This window comes from Penicillium subrubescens (assembly GCF_028828155.1).
Source record: "Penicillium subrubescens strain IBT 31985 chromosome Unknown utg000001l_segment0_segment0, whole genome shotgun sequence".
NCBI lineage: Eukaryota > Fungi > Ascomycota > Eurotiomycetes > Eurotiales > Aspergillaceae > Penicillium > Penicillium subrubescens.
The window spans coordinates 34,670-54,935 of NW_026643151.1; the positions used below are offsets into that span (position 1 = coordinate 34,670).

The 20,266-nt window shown below is 45.2% G+C and overlaps 4 protein-coding genes across 4 annotated transcripts; 2 read left to right on the plus strand and 2 right to left on the minus strand.

The window, feature by feature from the left end:
• Positions 1–2,643: 2,643 nt before the first annotated feature.
• On the plus strand, positions 2,644–3,893 carry N7473_000005 (uncharacterized protein; the record flags this gene model as incomplete). The annotated part of the gene is made up of 5 exons (XM_057145945.1): positions 2,644–2,829; positions 2,888–2,904; positions 3,018–3,288; positions 3,457–3,660; positions 3,711–3,893. The coding sequence occupies 5 exons, from the start codon at positions 2,644–2,646 to the stop codon at positions 3,891–3,893; spliced, it is 861 nt and encodes a 286-aa protein (XP_057013831.1).
• A 1,985-nt stretch (positions 3,894–5,878) lies between these two features.
• On the minus strand, positions 5,879–6,518 carry N7473_000006 (uncharacterized protein; the record flags this gene model as incomplete). The annotated part of the gene is made up of 2 exons (XM_057145946.1): positions 5,879–6,424; positions 6,480–6,518. 2 exons carry the CDS (start codon positions 6,516–6,518, stop codon positions 5,879–5,881), a joined length of 585 nt encoding a protein of 194 aa, XP_057013832.1.
• Positions 6,519–11,485: 4,967 nt separating this feature from the next.
• On the plus strand, positions 11,486–12,689 carry N7473_000007 (DUF2841 domain-containing protein; the record flags this gene model as incomplete). Its single annotated transcript, XM_057145947.1, has 3 exons — positions 11,486–11,554; positions 11,609–11,915; positions 11,953–12,689. Coding segments are annotated over 3 exons (1,113 nt in total), but the record flags the coding sequence as incomplete, so codon positions are not given.
• A 2,911-nt stretch (positions 12,690–15,600) lies between these two features.
• N7473_000008 (uncharacterized protein) lies at positions 15,601–15,975 on the minus strand (the record flags this gene model as incomplete). Its single annotated transcript, XM_057145948.1, has 1 exon — positions 15,601–15,975. The coding sequence occupies one exon, from the start codon at positions 15,973–15,975 to the stop codon at positions 15,601–15,603; it is 375 nt and encodes a 124-aa protein (XP_057013834.1).
• Positions 15,976–20,266: the final 4,291 nt, after the last annotated feature.

The following is a 20,266-nucleotide window of genomic DNA, read 5'->3' on the forward strand; positions in this document are numbered from 1 at the left end:
TCTACTTGCCTGGTAGTGAAAAGCATGTGAGCTCACCGTAGACCTTTGTGGCACTAGAGGAAATATCGCTCATCCGAATGCAGATACATGACTTTCAATGGTGCTTGATTATGTGAACCTTGCTAAATTTCAGCCATTTCCCTTGGCTGATCAATGAGACACACGTTTGCCTGATGAAAACCTAGTTGTTCCATGATGCGGGTTGCGACCATACGTCATCAAATGGTATCGATTTAGACTATAGCAAGATTTCTGGCAGTGAACAGTATAAAAATAGGCTGAACTCTCATCATCGTCTAGGTGGGCCTATGTATTCCGAGTCGTTGGTGTATCTTAGCTGAGCATGAAGGTGCGTATAAAAGATCCTTAAGTAAATAGGCCTCTATTAAATTTCGCAATATAATTGACAGGTATAGAGACAATACATAGGAAGAACATCGCCTATTACTAAAGAGATGTTTTCTATCGGCTGCCTTGATGAACTTCCCTTCGGTTCCGGTATGGCTAAGCCACGGAGGTCAAGCGAGCCTATGGTCCACAAACATGTGATTTTCAAGGATCCTTTAGAAGAAGTCCGCTACTTTTCGTCCGTCGACCTTCCACGTGCCGATTCCGTGAAGATTTACCAGTCGAACCAGGTTACTATAAAAAGACGGTTCTCTCATTTATCAGGCTGCAAGAAAGATTAGCCCTGCATCGTTAGCCACTCTCTGCTATATACGGATTCCACACTTAGCAGAGCCGAATGAAGTACGGGGATACGACGAGTACGGAAAATGTCATAGCTCTTGATTCCCCCTCGCGATTGACAACAGCAGAATACGTAGTTTAACTCTGTTTAGGGAGGCTGTATTATGTGGCTATCGTTCAGCACTCAATATGGAAGCCGCAAGGATCGGCATACCCACGCCACTAACCGCCACGCATATATATACACGCTACCAGTAATGGCATAGAACAGCGCGATCATTCACTGTTGATGCTAATAGATCCTAGCAATTAGAAGGAGAAAATATAGAGGCGTACAGACGTGATATTGTATAGAGGTGGAATTTAGTAAAGGCCTAGGTACTCACTTGAGGTGGAGTGCTGAATATTGAGACGCTGCGGCTGATATGAAGATTGGAGCGTATCCAATGTGTCATCGATTATTGAACGAATAGATAGGCGAGACGCAAGAAAAATCTGCAGGTCTTTCCATATTTTCGATTTCTTGTTGCAAACGGCTTAGTACGGTCGGGTCTAAGGCCAGCTGGATATTGGCAATCAAACCCGAAATACTTCTGGCATAAATCCATATGGCCAAGACCGCAATGTGTAATTGCTGAGACATGGAAAGTCGCTGTCCCGAGAATTTTGGAAGACTTACAGTAGCTACAAGGACTTTCAGGAAATTTCACATCATGAAACAAAGAGCAAGCACAGCGCGAGTAGGCCCATTATCTGTGATGTTCAATTAGGGCCTCATCAAGATCGGCCACAAGAAGCTACCTTGTTATAACACCTGGGGGTGACTTACACAGACTTGACTATGGAGCCATTTTGACCGGTTCCGCTACATACCATGCCTGTAATTTCAACGTCAACACTGCCACAGCATTGGAAACGTCACGTCAATTTTGATACAGTAATGAACATAGCTTTCAGGGGTGAGGAATTTGTCAGGCTTGGGTTCGTTCCAGGCCTGGCCAAAACCCTGGGGGGGGGGGGGGGGGGGCATTGAATGGATAAAGTTGAAAACAAAGAGAGTTTTGCAATTAGGGCAAGATCTTCGCCAAAATTCTATCAATGACGGGCATGGATATTTACCGTCAGCTTTGAAGTGGCACGTTGGGTCAAGATTGGTAGTAGACAGATCGGGCTGCCAACATAACAGAACTTGCATTCGATAGCTTGCATTTCGACCAATAGGCTTCGCCGCCGAGAAATTGGAAATCGGCGCTGTCGCACTGCGAGCTGTAGTAACTGTTACAGTGATATCGCCTACTAGCCGAAAGGTAAGCGGGCAGGTATCATGTTAGGAATACTAATGACCCCTGACTATACACCGGCCTGGTTACTTGATTGAGAAAATCAAGGAGTACACAGGTACACTCTGTCAATGGCTCAATATTGGTTCTCAGAATTACTCATCATAGTGGAGTGAGAGTTCAAATCTATTTTAGATACCGAGTAACTTCGCCTCTGTGATTGTAGGGGATAAATATAAATGGAGAGAGACATGAATGCAGGATAGAATATTCAGCGACCTAAGCAGATACCCTTACTAGGGCTGGTGGGGCGACAAATAAGTTTCTCTTACTAGATCTGTTTAACCGGTAGTACTAGCTTGCAGTCGCGATGTGGGAGGATAGGGTCGTGCAGTCTCTCTAGCTGAAATGCCTGTAATTCTCTATCAACCTTACCTCACCATCCAGTGGGTCATGTTCAATACAGAACTCGCAAGGAATTGACATTACAGGTGCTGCTCTAATGGGAAAGTCCCACGTACTTTTCTGTTATAGCTGGTACTGTGCTAAAATTGGATGTTAATTTCCCTAGGACCATTTAGTCTATCGGCTTCCTTCGGATGAGACAATGGACAATTGAATCTCTTTAAATGATAAGAAGAGAACAGTGACCTCCTCTTGGTATCTGATCAACATGTTGGGCGATGCTGAGTTGGGCACGCTGGCGGCTGGCATTACTTCCCTTTCAGCAGAAAGCACTCATTACAATGACCAGCTACAGGATTTGCTAGAGAGATTCAGAAATGTACTAAGGGACTACTCTGCTATAAGAGACAAGTTTGAAGAAGCAAAGAAGACACGGCAATTGGAGAAACAGGTTGTAAGATACTAACAGGCTCACCGGGACCGATTCAGACGCGAGACTGATGGATAAACAGGACAGAAACTCGTTCGTGTTAGTGCTCTTGGATGCAGATGGCTACCTTGTGGGGTTTTAAGCGCTCTCAGGGATAATATCATTCAATTAATTGCGCCAAAGTTTCAGAATCGCTACTAACAACGCGGAAGCGAAGGAGGAATTGATGCGGCACACGAGCTACGTGATAGAATTCGTGATCTGATGCTCTCCACTAAGCAAACACAACTCCAAGAGTGTCAAATTATGGTTCGTGCGTACGCAAATGTCCTTGGACTTTCAAGTACTTTGGCCCGAGCTGGGATTGTGCACGATGAAGCCCAGGCACTCCAAGAATTCACCACAGCCTTTACACGAGGGCAGGGCCTTTTCGACTTTGCGGATGCAGGGACCAAGAAGGAGAGCAGTGACTTCAAAAAAGGGGTAGGGAAGGCCAGCTCGAATTATAAGATATAAGGCTGAGGGTATTTGCTAACTACGAGTTTTTGAATAGGAATGTTTCCATTATTCACTGGACTTGATCAGAGCCACCATATCTATTTTTGCGGATGCCACGACGTCTGGTATCTCTCAATGTTAACTCCATACAAGGGCAGGAACGATCTTATTAGTCTCCTCAAAGCTGGTTCATTTCATCGAGACTTCGAAACTTTAGACCTTTCGATTGAGGAGCTGCCTTCTGTATTCACGTCAACTCCCCTAGATGCTAAAGACAACAAGATGAGGTTGGAAAAAGGCAACCCGTTTCGTCTTCCAGCAATTTCGCCTCAGCCGCTGGCTGAGGAGTCACAGAAAGTATCAATGCCTCAAAGCTATGATTTGGTTGATACTGACATATCTTTTAGCGCTTGGATGGTCTTTGGGAAAATCGATTCCACAATCAGCTTGCCAGAGGCTCGTCTTCTTTCGATATGCAAGACGCTTGCAAGATCTACATTCCCAATTCGGTGGCCACTAGCCATCTGGATAATTTGTTCTCGGTTAACCTACTCGGGGAACTTCGACAACAGAAGATTTTATACCACTGAACAGGCATGGAAAGCGTCTCGATTTCTTCTGCCCAAGCCCGAATGCATAAGCTCTTGCAGAGTATCGCCAGAGAGTTGCGAAACAGAAAGTCTGCAATAGCTACCAATTTACTAGCAGTTGCAATAGAAAGAACTGTCCCTACGATCACGGTTCTGTTTCAGATGCGATTATTGAAGTTCAAAGGCACATAATGATTCAATATCCATGCGCACAACTTGGTGCATGTCGATGGAGAAGATGTTTCTTTGGTCACCATTGTCAACTCGCAGGCTGTGGGTCCACAGGTATACATCGGTGCCGATTTGACCCACCTTCGCATATCTCGGTTCCTCAGGACCTCCAAACTTTCGAGTGGGTGATTGCGACTGGATGCTAAGGAGCATAGTTCTAGGGCATGTCTACTTTGCATTTCTTCTAGAGAGGGTTTGCACTGTGGGCTTTATTTCTACAGCTGCTGTCTCTTCTACTATCATCATGTGATGCTATGGATTTGGAAGTGCTTTTTTCTAACATTTCAACGGCCTCGATGCCATTTTTGCATCGGTGTCTTTTAATATGGCAATCCTACTGAATCGATAGTCTCAAACATGCTGCCCTATACATAGGCATATCTAGCATACTCTTGTTGCAATTCTTCGGAGGAGCAATAAGTATTCTCGGTGAGATCAGCTAATCGGAACAGACTCAGAAGTGTTGCATCTCTACGAGGCTCACGGCAAGGCTGTGTGCAAAACCCCCTACACTATCAACATCGAAAAAGGTCACCCTGGTCGAGCATACCTACCTATGGTCAGCAGCAAGGTAAGGGTGGACTGGACGAGCATCGGGCGTGTCCGAATTAATTCCAGTATATAGATCTCACGCTTTCTCTCTGCGCCAGTTCGCCCTGTGAGATCGTCCTCATGTCTAGCAACAGCCTTTGCAGCTAACGCGGCAGCTAGCTTTCATAACATCGCCTGTGTTCTTACTGATCCGGTCTAACAGTACCATGGCTGCTGCAGCGAATGCTATGAGCAGCCAGAGCGTGTACATGAAGCATAGTATACAAAGCATCCAGGCTTGGGGAGTACATGGACCGTCAGGCAGATGGGGGATAGAATCCACGAGTGTGTCGGCCACTTGAACGGGATTCAACCATCTCTAGCATAGAGGTATTATTTCCTGCCTTTTCTAGCGCGGTGTCTGTGGCAGGCTATTGTTCACATCGGACGTGGATCTTGCGACAGCTCATCATCTATAGGCGGGGCTTCTAGAGTAGATCGTTCCCATGGCCCTTTAGGGCTGAGAGGAGGTAGACGTTGCTCAACCTCAGTGGCGATGGAGGGTTCTTCTGGAGGAAAGTAGGTTGGTGGAGGCTCGTTAATGTCAGCGGGGCAGAGGCGTCGCGGTGGAATAGCAGTGAACGAATTGCTCCACGCGTTGCGCAGCTCGAGCGGAATGGTTTTGGTTCCACTGTTGAGCTACCCTCGATGCCTTTTTTTCTTCAATAGACGCGTATTTTCAAGGTCGACCCGTTTTGGGGTTTGGGGGATTAGGGGGTGGCTGATCCATCACAAGCGATGTAATAAAAACTTTCTTCAGTATATTGACTGGATGACAAGGATTAATATTGCGTCGCAGAGAAAGGCACAATAGGGCGCTATGAGGATGTCTGTCAGCTTTACCTTCAGATCTTATCACTTTATGGAGACGTGTGTCCCAAATAAAGTGATGTGATAGCCATCATCCAAAAGAGTTTAGTTTGAAGTATTTAGATCGAAACGGGCTTAGTTTTGAGGACAAAAACTGTGATTAGGTAATCATTCACCCAACTCGGCCAAGAAAGCCCAACTTCATCGCATGATATTACACGGACCGCATAAGTAATCATAATTATGGTAGAACGACCAGAAGAACCATCAGTCATTGTACTGGAATACAAAAGGTTATCTTCAAATCATTTGGTGGTGCTGCAATGTCAGGTCGACTATTCCCTCAACTCGGGCTACCGAGTAGCCTCAAGCCACGGGGAGCGCTCCGTCTTGTCATCGGTATCTGGCACAACCTGATCCTCTACCTCAGCAATCCTGTCCGCACAGAGAGAGGTGCATTGATCTGGGATCGAATCAACTCTGTTTTGCCCAAGTGCTGCGACTGCCGTATCCACCGCGCGACTTACTCGGGTGTCACGATAAAGTTCGCATTGTGAGACCCAAATAGGAATAATCGTTGGCACTTGACGGGTTGTAATAGGTTTAATCCAGTGGTTGCTGTGCCAGGGCATCTTCTTAGACGGCTCCTCGTTCATTTTAGATGCTTCTTTTAACAGCGTTCTTGTACGCTTATAGGACTCCGAGCTGTATAACGGAATCGCTTTCTGAGCAGCGATATGCGTTATGAACTGGTAATCTAGGGATCGGCCGGTCGCTAGGTATGAGAGTTGGAAGTGGTTCCATGTCTGGATCATATGGCTGAGCTTTGACGGCCTTTTCAAGGACTGTTGTCCGCTCAGCCATTGTTCTAGCAGTTGGATGGAGACAGTGGTGCCTTGCTAGATGAGCTGGTATGCTCTGTGGGAGCGCAACGAACTGGCAGCTCTTACAGACCCAGATCAGGTAAGTGAGGTTGTGCCAGTAGAGGTCCATGATTCTGCTGATTGCGAGATTGCTTTAAAAATTGGGACTCCAGTGGAATTCAGTTGGGTTCGGAGATAGAGAGTAATACTCTGGAATATCCTGGCGTCTAGAGGGCGAGAGCAGAGCCTGGAGAAGTCAAATATGAGAAATAGAGCCGCCTGCGCGTCTTACGCGCCGCGAATACCTAATCTTATGACCGATTTTTAGCGGCCGTGTTGGTTAAGGTCATCCGAAGCTTAGTTTGTAGTTCATTTATCAAATAGGGGCGTGAATCAGCTCGAACAGTAAGACCCTACAATGCTTCCCTTCTTTTCTACTGCACACCCGATTTGATGTCGTAGACCCCAAAGATAGCCTGCCATTGCTACTAAATGCTTGATCAAGAAGTGACGCCTCTTTCTAGAGGTCAAAGGGAGAAGAAACGCAGAGTAACAGGGATGTAAAGACTTCTTTATGTCAATTTTGAAGGATCAGGACAGCTTAATGAGTGTAAATAGTGGTCTGTTGTACCCGATATTTTCTGTTAGGCCTTCGCCCTTAGAGGGACCACTCAGTAAACAATTGGCATAATTATAGGCTTTTGGCTCTAATACTGGAACTTACATGAAATATCCGGAGGCTCATCTACGCCTGCTGTGGTACGATATGCAAAAGCGGGACTTTGGGGAATTGTGTGAGTACCAGAACACTTGAGCGAACTCGACGCTCACGGAGTGCAGCTTGTAGCTCCAGAAGAGAATTCTTTCGGATTGTTTCCGTTATCATTGATTCTAGAGGCCTTTAAATAAACGGATGAAACTGATAATATAGAGTAAGCAGCTACATCCTGTGTCCATATTTAAACTTTGTGATGACGTTAGTCTCCCAAATTACAGGGATTTGCATTCTCCGATTAAGGAATGATCGTCTTCCCAAAACCAGGACCTGAAAATGAAACCTTTCTCAGCCTCAAATGGTCAGGAGTCCATGTTGGTCCGCTAGTACGCAAACCATGATTGTCGGCAGCCAGCTGCAGCTTGACTCGTGATTTTGCACTTCGAATGTTTCCGCCACTGGTCTGAGTCATCGGTTCAGGAGTATTGGAGGCTTAGAGAGATCAATACGCACATGAAAGAAAATCGAGATTCCTTCTGGTAATGACGCATCTTACTTGAAGACGCATTGGACCTGTGATTTACGTACTATGTCGTGGACACACGCGGCAATCTATCACGATGAAAAAAGCAACTCCCACATAACTCTCATATCAAAAATACCCCTTCTGTTGCGGGACTATTGGCTGGTCACATTTGTGTCCTCATGGCGCGGATTGAATGCATCCTTTGAGTTCGTATAGAAGCCGCCAGTAAGGCAGAAGTGCTGCTTAAGGCTCGATGAGGGGCAATAGAGTCGTTGAAGCGTTAGTATTTCAACAAAACGGACTTCTGACGAGCCGGAGAAGAACCTAGCTGGGTCCCCGGAACCGGCAGCAATGCCCAGCAACTACTAAGGATCAGAACATGTAAGGGCAATGGAGCTTGGTTCACGTACCTTTGCTAAGGAAATACAACTAGTGGCAGTCGCCACCTGTGCTTCACTTCCGCACCATGTGTAGTTAGGACTCTTGTTCTCGCTTCAGTTAACCACTTCTTTGTGACAAGCTGCTATGTAGCTTATCGATCAAATACGCCAGGACAGTCGGGCACTGAGTGATGTAAGGAGCAAATAATTCAGCCCAAGCAATTGCGGCTTGTTACTTACCATACGAGTTTCTGCCCAGCTCGTTTTATCGCGCGGCAAAAAAAGTCCCTCATCTTCTCTCAGCCGCTTGAACCGCCTTACCCAGCGACGACAGCTAGAGACACAAGAGTAATGCTAGAAAGGTTTTCAGCTATTAGATTAGTTTCAGACACAGACTGGTTCACTTAGTTCAGCGTTGGAATAGCACGCACCTAGACGGTGCTGGCGTTTCAAATTATATGCATCGTTAGCTCGCACTGAATAGGCACGTCCTAGGATTAACGGTAATTGGTGGGGCGACCGTTTACGCTGATATGTTACATCCTACAGTAACTCCTATTGAAATCGGTTCTTGTATCTGTCTTTTATTGTTTAACGTCCAGCTTCTGCTCATTTTACGCACGCACATAAAGGATGCAGACGACGTGAATCATGTTGCCACCATAAGTTTATTCGTGAGCTTTGGCCACGCGCACTGACCTGGCGATCAGTGCGTTACTTCCTTGCAGATCTGTTCTAGACTTCGCTGAGCGCCCGGGCACAGGCGGCTCCTCGAATTTCGTCATATGACACTCCTTTTATTTGTCCGAGGTTGAGACCCCGCATGCAGAGACTTCCAAATCTGGAGCACATACTATGACACAAGAGTTTCATACCGCACCATAGATATTACTATCTACAAATCCCGATTGTACTTTAAGAGACGATCTACCGTTATGGCGGTCGTGGTGTTGCTAAGCATGCAAAGCCTTCATGGTGCAAAAGTTGGCTCATTGTAAATGGGACAAACCATATAACCACACGACGGATTCTCTAACATGTAAATTTCTTAACGGACACTAACCTTTGGAAATTGCGGAAGAGATCTAAATATACCCCCAATTACGTCGCTGCCGGTCAAAGTTTGAAAATTATGCGTCGAGTTCGGAAAAAGATGCTGGTCTATGTACACTGAGGAGCTATTAATTGATCCGATAAGTCATTCGCTCTGAGTAACGGCGGTCTTCGGACTGAATACATTCAGTGCGCCGACGACATGGTATGACTCAACCTACTTGGATCTAGATTTAAGAAAAGTCAACAGAAGGAGACATAGTCCATATTGTGGTCCGCGTATGTAGTCATTAGAAACTTCACCGAGAAGATATTTCACTGTACATTAGTCCGTTCCGAATTATCGCATTGCCACAATCAACGACTTACACTCCTCTGGCATCCCACATCGCACTTTGTTCACCATGGTATGATATGCCCTCATGCAATTGAGACGAAACTGGCTTTCGAGAATAGGCGGCTGCCCTGGAGTCTTACTTTATTGAGACCCCACCCCTACTCCGTGCTAGCGGTTTTAGGGCATTTCTACCTATGCGTTGAGTTTAGCCTCGTACTTCCATGGCCCAGAAGTGATGAAAATCTCGAAATCTCTGTGCGGGATGCTCAATCATGTTGTTCGGGAACAGAGCCAACGCACGGATTACTCCCCGCGGGGTTATGCGTGTCGGCGAAGGGGAGAACGGATCTGCAAGAACGTGGCGTACAGATCGTCAGGTCAGTGCGCGGCTAAACTCCACTAGTGAGCGTAATGCGGTAACATGATTCATGTCGTCTGCCTTCCATGCCTGTCTCGGAAATAGGCAACTAGACGTCAAGCATCCGAGGCCGAGATGCATGAACGGCTCGAAGTAGAGTTACTGATGAACGCTTGCCCCTCCAATTACCGCTAATTCCAGGGTACCTGTTGAATGGTACCTTACGCTGAGCAACAGGAAGCTGTTTCGCTCTCTATGAGCGTGCAAATTTGAGCCCTGGAGTAGGTCAACAGCAGTACGCCTGACATCAATTTACTAGCGAAATGATTTTCCGGCATAACTTCCGCACTTCCAGGCATTGTGTCTCTCTACTTATTCGCTGGTGGAATAGATTGTTCGAATGAACGAGACAGAATGACGAACGAAGGACTTAGTCATCCCACGACAAATTGTGATAACGTTACGTAGAAAGTCTTATATAAACACATAAGTCGCGATTGCTTGTGCTAGAGCATTCGGTGTTCCTTGTACCCTTCTGTTCCTCATTTCCTTGATTCTTTGGAATCATAGATCTATGTAGCAGAATATTAATCACGAGGGCTAATATGAGAGAAGTAAAGAAGGCATTGATAGCAGATAGCGCTAAAACGAAGCATAGTGGCGGCCGCTACTAGCTGGCTTCCTTGCTCGAGCATAAGTACGCGGGCAATGCACTGCTCTCGCTGAATATTATGATTTCGATTTAAAAGTTTCAAGATACACAAATCTGATTCCTGCGTAGGGTAGAACGACCAGACACAGTGTACCCCTTCGCTTTGTGGTTCATTTAGTCATCTTTTGACAGCCTGCTATGTGAGCTAGCGCCGGGAGATCTTCGTGTGATAGCTAGAAAACTGTTCTATGCAATGCACGGCTTGATAGCCTGGTAACTAGTCGCCGCTATCTTGTGTGCGATGTTTGTCTATTGGCGGCATGGGAGCCAGCCACTAGCATTGCGCCCCCTTGTTACCGCCTGGGAACTAATTCAACCAATTTAGCCGCACGCTATGAACCTACTTCTACTAAATAGAGGTAGTGCAGTGAACTCCTGCAAGCCACTTCGTATTCCATGACAGAAACATATTACCTGGAGCTACCTTCCTCGTTATGATAAATGTGAATGCAAGTGGCTTCAATAGGAACGAAGGCCTCTCGATAGTCCTTAGTCGAATGGTAAAAGAGGCTTATTTATATTTACCAGTATAGTAAGCCAGCCGATAGAGTAATATATAATTTGCCCTAACGCCCTCCCAGCCTCCTTTTCGGCCCCTAAATAATTGCGGTGTTATTGCCGTATCACTCGAGATTTCACACTCATTTCCATTTTCAAGGCACCGTTTGCACTTCATCGACTCAGTGAGCCGACTCAACCTGTGCGATAAACCCGCTCTACGATCTCCAAGCTCAACTAACGTTCTTCGACTTTACAGCCAGTCGATTCGCTTAAATCGGTCTTTATTGGAAACCAGGGCAAAGGAGTTGTGCAGAAGTTGATAATAGCATCACCGACCAGCAGCATCTGCGTGTGAAAATCTACTGTAAGCATGTGCTTCCTGCTTTGTACGTAGGCCCACTTCTCGGAGGTTGACAACCTTGTCACTTCTAGGTACAGTCTTTATGAAAATGTACCACTTGAATTCACAGCAACGGCCCCCCACATTTGCTGAGCCAGACTCCCGCATGATACAGAAGCCCGTGAAAATGAAACAGACAAAGCGGCCACGGAGCAAACTGCCAATTTGGAAGCAACAGAAGGACGTGTGTCATTGGCAACCCTACTCCTTTCAGATTCATTATCCAAATTTTGACCAGTATGTACCTGGTTTGTATCCTTTCCCGCAAGGCTCTACATACGATAATGGCACCTTTCCAATCCAAGATTCAAAAGCGATGATTCATATCTATGAGAAGGCTTTCGCAAATCTTCAACAAACCAACTGCCGTGTCTTGGCCAAGGCGTATATCAAGATACTTGAGCCAAGAAAGCAAGTCAACTACCCATATAATGGACGAAAGTTAGTTGGAGGAAGAAAAGTCCAGTTTGATCCAGAGGCGACAAAGCCTCCCTGGTGGCCTTCTCTAGTGCGCCACCACGAGCCAGATCATCTCCCGAAAGTTGGTATGAGCACCTTCCACCGTTATTTCCCTATATGCAGCTAACCGCATAGAGCGTATTCGACTCCTCATCCACATCATCCGCGAGCTGCGCGAAAGCCATGGAATAACTGTGGATACACTCAGAGTGGCAGATCGGTCTATTCGAGATCAAATTCGACCAAGAAGCAAACTCCAATTCCTCGAGGAGGTCTACAATATAAGAGAAGCAGAAGAATGGTTGCTCACTGGACAGACAGGTAACACGTTGTTCAGCGTTATCATCATTCATGAGGCTAATTTCTTCCATATAGGCAAGCAACTGGTCAAACAGACTTCAAGTCCGGAAGTTTCGAACAAGGTAAGAAAACCTAGTACATCTGGACTTTCAGGGTGTACCGATATTGAACAAAACAAAATAAAGTCCGTGGATCATTTCGCCAGAGACTCGGCATATTTTTCTCATGTGGACAAGTCTTTTACCTCTTTCACACAATGTGGCACCCTGCAGCATCTCACTACGGGCCAAGACGAGAACTGCCAAGACCATAGGGAGTCTTTCCTCTACTCTCGTGAGCCTTCTATACCTTTCCATGCTACACCCCCACAGTGGGAGCCCGGGTCTATTGAGACGTCCTCAGTCATGGGAGCTACCTATTACACACCTCAGTTCTCTTATCGGTGTGAAAGTGCCAATGCTCTTGCCAAAAGTGAAACTCACAAAGCCGCCCACTATGTCCCGGCTTCTCGGCCACTAGTATACAACATGCCGGAAATAGGACGGCTCCCGCAATGGTGATATTGCGCTATTATGATAAGAGATATTGCAAATAGCGAGGGCGAGACAATGTTTCCTTGCTATTATCACCCATGTTTTCAAATGCGTAAACATTGCGGATCGGGGTTTTGACACGATGTATGTGGAACTGGCCTTGGCCTGCCCCGCAATCAAATATATGTTGAGTTAGCAAAACCATTCAAGGTAGAGCCACGAGGCGAGATGATAAGGGAAATTGAATTCTCTTATGCATTACACTCAAAGGTCCCAAGGCTATTAGTTTGTCGTGTTATATTACCTCGGCCTTTACCCAGATTAAATTATTGCTTCACAGGTACTACTAGCAGTCAGTATATTGCGCATGAGATTAGGTATGCTGATGATAGGCTGGCCAAGCTGTCTCAAATACAGACCTTTAGGATGTCTCTCTAGTCTGCTCGCGTTTTGTGATTGACTAAGTCATGCGTTTCTGCATATGATCGCCTTCCATTACACATTTTCCTAAAGGCAGAACAAGAGCGCCGCAGTATTAGTTTTATTGCTCTAGTTCGCTTCTCTCGATTACGTTTGTACTAGATTAGCAGCTTAAGGACAAAGCTGCTAGAGGCCTGCATTATCCGAGATTTAGATTGCAATCTAGCAGACTCCTTTTTGTGTCCGCCAAGCATAAGGTTTTGATTTCTCCTCTCCTTGCCGGATCTATTGATAATAGAGCCACAAAAACAGGATATTTGAAGGGCATAGATAACAATTTCAATAGTGAGATATTATACACGACCAAGTTGCGTCTTAGCAAGTGTAAGAATAGTGAGTCTCTTGATATAGGTAATACATCGTGTTTTGAGTAGTAAATATTTAGAGAATTTTACTATTCGCAGAAAGCTCATCAATCGAAATTTCCAAGCAGACGTTCGAAGCGAGGAAATTTAGAATTTGGACCTCTTAATGACCTGACCCCCAAATCTTTAAGCGGAGTACCCACAGCATGACGGCTTAGAGGGCGTCCTGACCGCCAATCTAGTAGATATTTGATCATGCTAGCCTGCTTGCGTAGTTGAGCTACCCTCCTAGACGTTTTTGGTGTGGATTGGCTAGATCTGCTGCTTAACTGGCCACTTAGTGGTGACGGAGTTCCTAGAGAGATATTAAGTTATAAAAGGACTCTTTCGGTATCAACTGGTAACACGCCACTAGCTATAGAGCTAATCTGAATAATAGACAATTTAAGAAGGCTTTTAGCCGTTCATGTTGGCTGTTTTCCGAGAAATCGTAGTTGCCGATATATTTTGTATCCCGTTACGCGCAGGATCGTTAATGAAACGGCTATATACCCTCTTAAGTAATTAAATGCAGCTAACATCTAGTAGTTATAGTAGATATAAAGAGTGTGGAGGCATATAAAGAGGTATGATATTGTTTTCTACGCAGACTCGGTCGAATTGAGCTGTAGGGCAGTTATTTTGAACGGCGAGGTTCAAGCGAAACCAGTCACGTATGCGCCAGTTCGTTGATACAATAAAGATCTTTTGTAGCTAGTATAAGCGAGCCTTATTTGTAGTCTAGCCATTATCTGAGACCTAAAATTGCCAGACTTTCGAAAGATTATCGAACCAACAAGCAATAGTAACCTTGCCTTTGAAAATCCCACATGGCGGTAGCGGAGAGCTATTTGCCTGAATTGCTTCGATCACATTGACCTATTGTGATTACCTGGCTATAGGAGACGTCTCCGGCTAAGATTTCCAGCATGCGTGACTACCTTCTGCGAATATGTAAGACTATTCGTAAAGCCCGTCTCATCAAGGTTGTAGATAACCTTCGGTTATATCCCGCTGTTGTTAATCGCTCTTTGCACTGTCGCAAACCAGGCTTGTAGGGCTGCGCATGGGTATTCGTATCGCACGGAGTTGCGTGTTCGAAAGTTCATCGGGACGTTTAACGAAGTTTAATAACCAATTCTCGCCAACCGTAGGCGGAGGGTAGCTACCGCACGCAGCCGGTGGGATATTAGCCATATCGCCCACAGTGGACAACCTAGGGGCTGCTCCACGCGTAAGCATAGAGATCATTCAATCGAAAGGCAAACAGTCTTCTATTTAGGTCAGTTCATGCCTAGGGTCACGTCTCTCTGCGATGAGATTACCTTGGATATACGAGTTTATAGGGTACTGCGTGGAAGTTCCTCTAGCTTTGTTGCTGCGCGAATAGATTTGTTTCGGGCATTTTTGATACTATTAAAGGCTAATTAGATCGTTCTCTCTTGAATGACTGATTTGTGGAAAGGTTCAGAGTGTATTGTTGACAAGGTAGTTGGGTTGAGATTGGTGGGTTGGTAGGTTGACGCCTTTTTCTGATAAGGTGCCAAGAATGACCCGGCGGATGGCCAGTAAATTAAATTAAATATCCATTATTAACCAGCACATTTCCGCTAGATGTTTGTACAATATGAGAATAGTGTACCCGAAACAACTTGATGGCGGCGAGGGAATTAGTAAACATGAGAAGACCGACTTTAAATTAGTAGATGTGCAGGTTTTTCTCTTCCAGGGCCGCAAAGTCATCTTAATGATCGAAGAATTAATGAAGGCATAGGTCAAGATTGTGTCTTTGTGAGCGTTGTACTTATTTCCTTGTCCATGCCAAAACATAGTAAGACGTGGTAAGGCGGTGGAAGACTTTCAGCGGTGAAAGATTTCAATTCCTCTTACTTTAGTTTAAGATGATTATATTCTTGCTGAGAGAATCCTAAAATGACACATAAGCCGAATTTCTTTTCTACCAGAGACTCACATTTTCCTCACTTATCACCCGGAGGTATTTGCGAAAGAAACCATTGAATAATTATTTGATTCTCGTGCTGTGGAGAATCGCATACATCTAAAAACAGACATATATTCCATAGCACCCAATGTCCGACAATCAAACCTCATCTCTAGGAGCCTCGGCAAGATACAGTAGCATCCGACAAATCAACAACCGGACCACCTGCTAAGAAAGTCCAAGTCTTGCGAGAGTCAAGCTGAGTATCCACATGCGAGCCTTCAATAATACACACTGTGCTCTGCTGGAAAGCAGTAAGCTGAGCACTCGTCGCATATATTCTGCCCCCTTCAGAGAGTACCGAGTGGCCCCAGTAATCTCTGACCCCGTATTTCTTGCCATTTCCGGGAATAGCCTCATTGATGTTGGCGCCAGATTGGTCGTTGGCAAGCTGGATGGTCACCGTCCGACCAGTGCGGCCGGGTTCTGCCGACGCAGAGACAAAGGGTAGGGTAAGACCAAATAAAGTGAGATTGATATGTCTCATTTTGAATAAAGGGGTAGGTGTTCGTGCGGTGAAATAAGATTGAAAATGTGAAATCTCACGGAATTCGTCGTTGACAGGATGTATGGTCACAGAATGTCTAAGGATATCTTCGTTTTACTTTATATAACGGACCAAAGGCGCCTCCGGGCAATTCTCTATCTGTAGTGATATCAGCGGAACTCAGTAGCTTTCTGCATGCAGACAAGCTCTCTCATTTCGTACCGGCTTCTTGAATACCTTCGCGCCATAGACCACCGTGGGTCAGCTGTAATGTGATGCACGATGCAACCTCAATGATACCTAAACGGGGTTAGACGGTGTAAATAGCACTGGAAGACTCATATATGAGAGGTCTATATGGTTTAGATCTTGCATTGAAACTGTATCAATTCATTGTCGCCTCATTCAGACTCATTTTTGCTTGATTTGTATGTTGTAAACCAGGTTGCGCTAGAATATACCAAAAAATGTAGAACTTGGACAGGAAATAGTGACCGAGCTGGGTTTCGATCTAGTTCACACTGTTACTTTTTCCTCTCGCAAGGTAAAGCCCAAATAGAAGATTCAACCAATCCCAGTCGACCTCGCTCTGGCTTTTTGCTTACCTCGGCAAATGTAAATCTGCAGCTTGATTCGAAACAAGTATTGTTCAAATCTCAAAATAGAACGGGGAAGTACTGCCCTGGAGTAGTGTGATCTTGGAACGTGAGAATTGGTTTGGAGGGGAAAACGGCAATGCTACGGTAACCGTGGCTAACTCGGATTCTTAGTCGATTGGTGGAATACGTAGCATATGGCGATTGGATTGGGTCTTATGAGAACCGGTCTGGGTGAAATCATTTCAAGTCACAACGGTGAAACTATAGTTCTAAGCCGACAATGAACCTCGTAGAGATGCACAACTTCTGAGCCTGTTTCTGCCAGCCAACGTTGCTGAGAATAGTTAATTATTGCTATGTCCCCAGAGAATTATGACAGTCGTCTGCTAGGTACGGTTGTCTATATTGTAACAGGTTGTACAGTATCAATCTACTTAGATTGTTTTTATGACATTGAGGACATCCCAGGGCTTTCTCATGACGAGATGGGACCTTTCCATAGATCGGAGCAATGTTGCGGCTCCCTTCAGTGAACTACTCGAAGGGAACAAATGGAATGGCTTAAAACAGGTTACACGGGAAGGAACTTGGTCAGTCCGGTGACCGTCCGGCTGTCATTCCTCGGTCTTTGGGCCGGCCATTCGGGGCGAAGCCTGTTTCGGCATACGTTAACGGCCAACAGTAAACTTCAATCTAGTCACTACCTTTTTCATCAACTCTCAATGGTCATGCTTCTTTATAGTAGTTCTCTATAAGGGCAATTTGGGCGATAATGCTGAGCTTTCAAAGGCGTGAATGATACAAGTGACTAATCAGCAGATAAATCCTCGCTGATATTTGGGCGCGGATGCAGCTGTATCTGGTTTCCCTATTTCCTTCAAAACAGGTCTATGACCATAAAGGGAAACCTAAGAAAATATGTGGTGACTTGCTTTCCCCTCTACATGTAAGTATGTATTGAGCTAACCCAAGAAAGAATTCTCTCTCTTTTGCAACTACAATTGATCTGTCTATGGTTTTTATTCGTAGAAATCGTTTTCGTTCATTAATATTGGAGACACTCCTACCATTGGATAAATGCTTAGTCTTGAAATCACTGAACTTTGTAAGCTGGGCAAATTTTAAACTAGGCCATCAAGCTAAAGTTAGAGTGAGGGCAAAATAGCTTTTATTATCATGTTGGGAATACGTGTCCCTAGAATTCTCTTCCCCATCTCTTATCACACTATATGTATTTTCACACTAATCCCTATTTAAGCAGCTGGTGTATTGAAATTGAAGCGTTACACAATCGCCTAGAGTTACTATTATACGCTTTTGTCCGTAGGACAAGCTTATATCCCTACCATTTTCTTCTTTTACTGCCGCACTCCGGCTGGAGGATCCTTTGTGAATGAGGACTTAACGAACTCTGAATTGCTAGATTTTCCCTGCCCTCTACTCGGTCATTGACCGTGGAGGATCTCGTAAATGACGGGAGACATCCACCAGCACGACTGACAAGCCAACGTACGGATAGTATCAAGCTAGTTTGATTATTTGAATTGCCTTTACTATCCCCTGCATTACGCTGGCGTTACGAATCAGACAAACTTTAGCTGCATATTTATGAATTTTTGCCTTCCATTTCCAGCTCTGGCGGCTCATATGTCTGATAAGCTTGATAAAGGCTCCATTGAAGGAGTTTCTGGATTTGGCCGGCCCACATTGCCATTCTTTTGAAGACCCCTTACGTGTTGAGTATCAATCAAAAGCCTGGCTTTTCTTGACTTTTCACCGATGACAGAGTATTCAGCCTGTTTCTCTCAACCCGGGAAATTCCATTATGATATTTGCTCACTGCCCATTGTTTGGCCAGTTCCCATAAGACCTAGAATCTAGAATGTGTTTCCTCTCATTCCAGTGGCCGAACATGGTCACATGAATGTCTGATTAAATACATCAAGTAGGTCGTCTGCTAGCCACGGTCAATTGACAGCCGTCATGTGTTGGTTGTTTTTGGCATGTATCCTGTACTTGCTTTCCGGAGGTATATCTTTGGCTATCTGGAGCTTTCCATGTCACGATATTTAAACTGGAATCAAAAATTCAACCACTCTCATTATTAGTATTAATTCATGCCGCGGACTTACCGCCGTGATTCTGGGGAGGCAGGGTACCGTCTGGATGGCCGACTGTCATTCCCCCAGTTACTTCTCATTTTGTCTTGCGTCATCCTTGAAAATAGCCTGCCAACAACGCTTGGAGACCGCAGGCTAATCCACGATCTCGTGACCCGGTATGACAGCGACTGGTATCCCTGCATTGGGTCAGAAGGGTTTGACGAGATGAAGAAAAAGGATTGGAGAATGGTGACACCAGCAGTACAGCAATTTTGGGAAACGATCCAGAGGTTTATGGTTCAGCAGAAACTGTGTGAACTGCATACATCATCTCAGACAGTACGCGAACATTTGTGCCACCTGCTCTGTTGGGTTGAACAAATATTGGCTCAGGGGTTAAATGCGCTATGTATCCCTAGGCCAAATATTCTGTCACCAATGGTCGATATCGACAGTAGAGCTAGATTAGCTCTTGTTTGCATGAGCCTTTCAGTTGCACTAGCGCCCTTTTTACATGGGTGTCGGATTTAGCAACTGGGCGAACGCGAAGTAGACGAGATGCATTTATATCTGCAAGAATCGCCTCTCTTCTCCTCCGGCATTTCATCCCAGCAACTTTTATCGGCATTATTCTCTTTAGAGCTGTTATTCTCTGGAGAAGACGACACTGCTCACCTATCTGCCAATCAGTCCTGGAGTTCACAATGGGATCAAAGGAGGACGGAGACACGGGAGACAATTCCCAAGACGGCCATTATGAATCGGTAATCATCATCATATCCAGGCATCGCTTGTAGTTACTGATTTCTCCGGCAGATAAACTACACAGAGATTGTTGTACGGATCAGTGAAACTGAACCCACCCTGCTTTTCGCAGATCCTAGCATTCGAGAAACATGCCTTATAAATATACGGCAAGGCTCATTTTACGACTATTAAGGCATTTCTAGGTGAACGGTTATTCATTAGGCCCCGCATGCGACGCTTCTCAACTTTGTGGTGTGACAGAAAACGTTCTGCATAGCTAGAGGACTATCAAGAAAATTGGCATCGTTATCAACATCTGGGCCAGAGATAGGGGAGATTGAAATACTACGGGGTCCCAAATCCTTATTTATACAAACTTGGTTCAAGAAAGAATTCAAAGTCCGGTGGACGGTGTCGTTATGCAGATGTCACTGTCCTGAGTGTCTTTGAGCTGGGCTTATTAGCAATAAGATAGTTATTGCACTGGTCAATCTGTAAGGTCTTGAAAAAATCTATCTAGTCTCCTGTTGAAGCATGGCTGTGAAGCTGTTATCGCTAGGTTGCTGCTCGAAATTTCACAATGTGGACAAAAATTGCTCGTATATCTATCCTAGAAGTGTCGCTTGTTGCTGGGCCATTAGGAACCTGGATAAGTATATCTTCGTTCTACGACTTACAACTAGCCACATCTACGCAAAAAATCTGCGAATCGTGCTCCCATCCCGCCCCCCACTTGCGAGGCGAGTGCACCAAATGAATCAGCCCATCTGAGAATCAGCTTTGGTGACAAATTGCAAAGAAGCTAGATTTTAATTAGCTGTGAAATAATACAAAGCGAATGGA